Source organism: Eutrema salsugineum, unplaced genomic scaffold (assembly GCF_000478725.1).
Source record: "Eutrema salsugineum unplaced genomic scaffold, Eutsalg1_0 scaffold_9, whole genome shotgun sequence".
Lineage (NCBI taxonomy): Eukaryota > Viridiplantae > Streptophyta > Magnoliopsida > Brassicales > Brassicaceae > Eutrema > Eutrema salsugineum.
In genome coordinates, this window is record NW_006256342.1 from 2,619,965 (window position 1) to 2,626,739 (window position 6,775).

Sequence of the window (6,775 nt, forward strand, 5' to 3'; positions counted from 1 at the left end):
GATTTGGTTTTGTGATTAACAAAATGATGTATTGGCCGCTTGCCATCATCTAAAGTGGCCACTCAAATTTGTTGGAAAAGACCACTATAGTTTTTAATTATTATAATTGTTTGAAACGAAAAGAGCTTTATATCCTTCTATTCCAACTTTTTTTTTGTTAACTAGAACGTATCGTGAATCTCCAGAAATTGAACTGTATACAGTCAATTTTTAATATATTGGCATTATATGACACGTATATTTAAATACAAAAGTTTTGTGCATTGTCATTTGTGGATCTCTCTAAAGACAGTAGTAACTCGGAGTTAATACCACCATATCGCATGAAAAAGAATGAACGGCAAATAACTAAGCGAAGAAAAATTAATATAAGTAAGTTTTAAATATCTCAATCTCCACAGACTTTTGTGATCCCTAAACACATGCGAAATTGCCTAATCATTTTCCCGGCATCACATGAATTTCCAATCAAAATCAATATTGTCGAAAGTTTTTATGCAAACTACATAATCAAACGTAGATCAAAATTAGGATCCGTTTTTTTTTTTTTTTGGTCAAAAATCCGTTTCTTTCTTCTCTACCGGAGCCTCGAAGTGCATGAATGTAAACATCCGAAAAAGATTTAAAGTGTGTAAAACAAAATATCGGAACATCTTTTCAATTAGGTGGTATGCAATTGTCATGGAGACCTTGAAGTTGAGATTGGTGAAGGCCCGTTATTGGCAAATCAATCAACATTTAAAGACCAATGATAATATTATTTTTTATAAAGTCAAATTGGTTTTATTTGGGTGAACAATCGGCATTTTTTGGTTGATAATTGGCTCTTTCGTAAATGTGCAATGTTTATACGACCCACCCACTAATTAGTATGATTATAATTAAAGACTTTTTTTTCCTTAGTAATGGACCGATGTGGAGAGCCTTAGGGCACATTCAAAAGCTTATTAAAGGCCCATGGTAGGTAGCTTTTCTTTATTGATTTGTTCATTAGAATAAGGGTAAATGGGTAATAATCACTAAATTCTAGTTCATATCAAGTTCTATGTAATTCAACTTCAGTCACTAATTAGTACTAATTAAATTATAGGCACTAAAACTTTTAAAACAAAAGGGGGTCACGAAGAAGGAAATTTAGTGGAATGACAAGGCAATTTAAATAATAATAATCTCTGTTGAAGAATAATGAAAAGGGGCCAAAAATGAACAAAACAAGTGGACCAAGACAGCGAAAAGAAACCTTTGGCTTATCTAACAAGGGAGATATGGGTTTGAGAAAATGATTGAAGTGAAGATGAGTTCCTTCGATACATGGGATCGATGTGATTTCCAAAGGCCCGCCCTTAAAGATCACATGCTTCTGTCCTTTTAATTCGACATTCACATTCTTTTTTTTTTCCTTTCAATTCGTAGATGATGATCAAAGCATGCAGTAGATGTATTTATTTTTATTGGAAACCAAAAAGGAAAAAAAATTATCAATTCTTTTGTACAAACCAAGCATGTAATAAAAGAAAGAGAGATATATCAAGGCCTATGTTGCTGGGTATAGAGAAGCCCATTAGATTAAATGGGCTTAGGAAACTAATCTCTATTTCGTTATTGACTAGGTCAATTACGTTGACTTGATGTAACACATTTTTTTTTTTTGAAGAAACCAACACATTTGGTACACCATACTATACAATGATTCATCAATGATTAAGAGTTTGCCGGTCTATTCAATTTCATATTGGGGCAGCCTTTTTTTGTAACAGCTTTCTTTATTAGTTAGATAGTATTAGAGAAATACAGAAAGTTCATCAACCACCGACGTGATATAAACTGAATAATACATACTGTATCATTTACAAGAATAATTATAATAGTCGATGACATAACTGTCCCAACCCAAATACCCAATAATCATTAATGCACGTAGACTTCAAAGATCTAATGAAGACTATTAACACCATTTATTTTCTTCACAAACTAAACATCATTCACAATATCACACAGTTGTTTGAGTAGTGACATCAAACTCTTAATGATACTATTAGGAAAGGAAGATGCCTCGTTGGAAAAAAGAAAAAAAGAAAAACAAAACTCATTTCAATAATTCCAAAAACATGTACAATGCTGATAAAACCTAAATAAAGTAAATATCTGGATCAATTCTTTTTTATCTATTTAATTGGATGATCTAGACTCCGACACCCGGTTGGAGGGAACGGGATTCAGTTTGCTTTGCAAAGACCATGCTAACACACTTGGTCAATGACTCTTTCCTTTTGTGAACCGGAGCTTCTTAGTACTAACAGCTACCTGATCACAATCACTCAGTCTATTGACTCCCGGGCTTTAGTCTACACAGTTTCACAGAAGAGTCAGATCAACATTTAATATGAATAAGTTCAACATAGGTTAAACGTGGGTTGAATCTGACCAGTGTCAACTACGACATCACTAATAAAAAAAATTTAGATAACAAATTTCAATCCTGAAAAGTATAAAGATATTGATTTATCAAAAAGAAATAAAAAAGAAAGCTTAGTTTATTGCATTATTTTTTTTAAAAAAAAATCACACTCATTAAGTAGATCACAATTCATAGTTTTCTTCATCGACTTGACAAGAGCAAGCCACGCAGTGAAATAAACTCTAACTAAAAATGATAAAAGGATACTAAAAAAACGGTAAACCTAGATAGCTTTTTTTTTTTTTTTTTTGCTTTTCTCAAGGAAGTTCCGGCCGTAGACTTCGTTGCCGGGACCTGCTTGTGCTATCATACATCTCTCTCAAACAAGGTTAAAACTAGGGTGCAGAGAGCACAACATCCTTTTGGATGAGACTAAAACCACAAGACTACCTATACTTGGTAGAACTATAGAGTTGCTCCACGTTTTCCTTTTCGTAGAACAAATCTTGACTGTTGCTATCATTATTTTTACCTTTCAGAGACACATCAATGAGATCTTCTTGATCGTGATCACACTGAACCAAGCCTTGATCATCAAACAACCATTGCTCGATCAAAGACAACGAGCCATGATTATCAGTAGTAGCATTAGTAGTTGCTTCCATGTCATTGTTTGCTCTGCTCTCACCTTTGAATATACTTGTCTCCGCCATCAAATTCGACTTCTCATGATCAACTGATCCAGATTCTGAGTTCGATGAGAACAAAGAGTGATGATCAAGAACCCCTCCTTCACCGGTGCTTGAGCTCCGGTTGTTGGAGAGTGATGAAGTGTTAGGCATTGAAGAGGATGAGCTTGTCCAGTTCTGTAGTAACTTAGAGATGTTGTCTGCGCTTGAGGCATATGTACCGTTGGCAGAATGATTATGAGGAGGTTTTGGTGAGTCGAGATCAGGAGGGATCGATGAAGATGGTTGGTCAAGTGATAAGGCTTGGAATAAGGCTCGTTTGGCCATGTTGATGTCTGTTTGAAGCTTTTTCTCCCATTGTCCTTTGTTGGCGAACCTTTTGTTGCTGTTGTTGTTGTTGTTGTTGTTATCACAAGACGACATCTCTGTCATATCGGTGTTGTCTTCGTTGGTGGTATCGTTTTGACGCTGCAGCTTGAGTTTCTTCTTCAGATGAGTGTTCCAATAGTTCTTGATATCGTTGTCGGTCCTCTGAGGTAGATATGATGCTATGGCTGCCCATCTGATTTTCAAAGACGATAACCAATAAAATAAAATAAATTTTAAAAACAAAACATTAATCGACAGATGAAGACTGAGAGATTATATTAGAGATGAAAATAAATATTTAATCATGAGCTTCGAACACAAAATCACTTAGAAGTGTCTATTCTTTAACATCCATCAAATTAACATACAATTTATAGAAATGGTGAGAATATTTAAAGGAGCATTTTCAAATATATACCTGTTACCCAAAAGAGCTTGGAGGTGGATGATCGTTTTCTCTTCAGGTTGAGTGAAATTTCCTCGTTTGATCCCGGGGCGAAGGTAATTAGTCCATCTAAGTCTACAACTCTTGCTACACCTTAGCAAACCTGAAATATATATATATATATATACATGTATATTTTATGTATGTAATAAGTTTGAAAACAGATATATATTTTATATATGTAAGCTGATAATTAAGGATTAAGAAAATGGAATGAAGATCAATACCGGTGTTTGAAGGAACAGATCTCCAGTTTCCAGGGCCATGTTGTTGTATATAAGAGACCAAGATTATGTCTTCTTCGGGAGTCCATGGTCCTTTCTTCACCTCGATCTTCTCGCAACAAGGTGGTCTACCCATATCCACACGCACAAGATCTTGATCGTCTTCTCTGTTTCTCTCCCTATTATATATACGTAGGTATAGTGTGTGTGTGTGTGTGTTTGTTTGGAAGCTATAGAGTAACTAGTAAAACTCCAAGATTGGATTTTTGCAAAGAAGGTCTTCTAAAAATGTCACTTTGGACTTGAAAGAGTCTTCCTTTCTTTCATTGAATCTTTCTCTTTAGCTCTTTTTTGTTGTTGTTGTTTGCTTATTACAAGGGAGGTTTCACTAAAGACTTTGAAGTTTGGATGTTGAGGAGAAAGACAAGCGTCTAAGTCACATGGGTCGCTCTTTGGATCTATTTGCATTGGAATAAAGACACCCATAACACATATATAAACCGAAACGAGCGCTAGCGCATGAATTAATTTTTTTTTTCAAGAGGATAAACAATTTTATGCCTTTTTTTTTAGAAATTAATTTATTTTTGCATGTCGTTATCATATGAACATAGTCATATGAGCACTGAATAACTTTTATGTTTTGACGTAAATAAATTAACGTGGCTATGAAGTAAACCGCAACAAACAGATAAATATTGATAGAAAATAATAAAAACCAAAGAATTCCTCTACGTGGCCGTTGATCCCAAAAAAAATCCTTTGATTTAAGAGGAAAGGAGTCAATAGAGATAGCGAAGAGCATTTACTCATCTTCTCCTTTGTTTCTCTAAGAAGTCATATCTCTCTCTCTCTCTCTCCTCTACGTGGCTATACTAATCAAAGGGCCGGGGCGTGGCACACTGGCACTGCACCTGATTACGAGTATTTACTATTTACCGATTATGTAGGTGACATTTTATATGCTTACTGTTGAGAATCATTGTGAATCATGCATGCCCTTCGATTGGTGATATTATATATCCCTTTTCTGTATTATCGCGTGTTACTGATAGGGTAAAGAAATTGTGGTAAAGAGACATAGTAAGGAAATTGTGGTAAAGAGAGATGTAATACAATTATTTTGTTCATAGTACGAAGTTTTGTACCACTATCATTTTGAAATAACAAAGATACAGTCTCTTTATTTTACCGTATCAGTTATCACGTGATAATACAAAAGTGATACTATTATATAAACAATTATATTTCTGTTTTTACTTTTATATTTTAATTTAAAATTGTTTATAGAAGTGTTATTGAATGAAGGTTTAAATATATAATCAGTTATTTTACGATTTAGTTACTATTTATTGATCGTCATGTTTTGTCATATCGTCACGTTTATCAATCAAATTATGATTAATCTGATATCTCTTTTTTTTTTTTTGAGAAAATTAAACTGATGTCTATTATCGTGATACTATATTTGTCTAACTAATTATACCATAATGTTTTGATATAGTTTTTATTTACGGTTCTGTATCATCAATCGAACCTAACATTTCCATGATCCTGTCATATATAAGAACAGGTAAAAAAGAATATGCCACAATATTAATGTTAAAAAAAAACTATTAACCAAAAAGTTGTAATAGAGTAGTTCTCTTCTAGTGGAAAATTTGATTTATAGGTCTAAGTTAGGATCGAATTTTTTTTATGCAGAATTATCACATTAACTCTTGGCAATTCAATCATGTAAACTGTTATTAAACTTATATATAAAAAAAAATATTGGGCTTAAGGGAGATTTGTCTGAATCGGAACGGCTAAATTTACTACGGATATATGTAAAAAAATTATACCTGAGTTATTTCCTTTTTAAATCGGCCATGCATGATAGGCCTCATCAGTGTTAATAGTAAAGGACAGCTGGACTCGTGTCGTAACAAAGATTAAAGATATGACGGTGTTACATATCGAATGACAAAATACTGTATTCCTAAATTTACGGTTAGTATTCTACCAAAAAAATTATAACAATCATGAAAAATAGCTAGTTATTGAACCTCTTTTTCTTCCCTGCTTTTTTGTCAAGATATTGTTTAATAACGTCCACGTTTACTTTTTTGAAATTTTTGTTTTGAGGAAAAATTCTCGTCCACTGCATCATTTGATGTCTACGCGACACAATTAAATGGTACACCAGTGAGGTCTAGTTACTATTTCTGGCTTTGGCCCATTTTGTTTTACTATTTATGGTTTTGTTTCTTTTAACGTTTGTAATGTTTATGTCGAACCGTGATTCGTACTGTCTTGAATTCGATGACAGTTGATAGTACTATGTTAGATCAAATAAATAAATTTGCTGTTTTCTGGTAACCGCAAGATTCCAAAAAAAAAAAAATATATACAGAGTAATAGCAATATCTGTAAAATAGCTGGATGTTCTTATTACTTAAGACATTTACAGTGTCAATCATACTTAAAATTACAGTGAAAATATTTAAATCATATATTTTGTAGGTTTTTGGGCGAACCCTTGTTAATTACTAGCCCTCATTCTAATAAACACATGCATTTTCCTACAATTGCCTTGATGTGAAAAAAAATATAAAATCCAAATGTAATGTTCACACTTTTTTTCATGAGCTACACAAAATTAAAATTT

General features: G+C 33.2%; 1 protein-coding gene across 2 annotated transcripts; it reads right to left on the bottom strand.

Moving 5' to 3' along the window:
* Positions 1 to 2,320: 2,320 nt before the first annotated feature.
* Positions 2,321 to 4,564, bottom strand: LOC18009087 (myb-related protein 306). Of its 2 annotated transcripts, XM_024152062.1 has the most exons (4): positions 4,129 to 4,564; positions 3,875 to 4,004; positions 2,931 to 3,649; positions 2,321 to 2,345 (listed from the first exon to the last, which is right to left on the bottom strand). In XM_024152062.1, exons 1-4 carry the CDS (start codon positions 4,259 to 4,261, stop codon positions 2,341 to 2,343), a joined length of 987 nt encoding a protein of 328 aa, XP_024007830.1. In that variant the 5' UTR covers positions 4,262 to 4,564; the 3' UTR covers positions 2,321 to 2,340. The 2 variants fall into 2 exon arrangements, with proteins under 2 accessions (XP_024007830.1, XP_006390404.2); XM_006390342.2 differs by lacking the exon at positions 2,321 to 2,345 and having other exon boundaries at positions 2,599 to 3,649.
* Between the last annotated feature and the right edge of the window lie 2,211 nt (positions 4,565 to 6,775).

Coding starts and splice junctions, on each gene's coding strand:
- LOC18009087 (XM_006390342.2), bottom strand. CDS start 4,261: ATGGGTAGACCACCTTGTTGCGAGAAGATCGAGGTGAAGAAAGGACCA. Junction 4,005..4,128: donor ATCTGTTCCTTCAAACACCG/GTATTGATCTTC, acceptor TATATATTTCAG/GTTTGCTAAGGTGTAGCAAG. Junction 3,650..3,874: donor CAAGCTCTTTTGGGTAACAG/GTATATATTTGA, acceptor TTTGAAAATCAG/ATGGGCAGCCATAGCATCAT.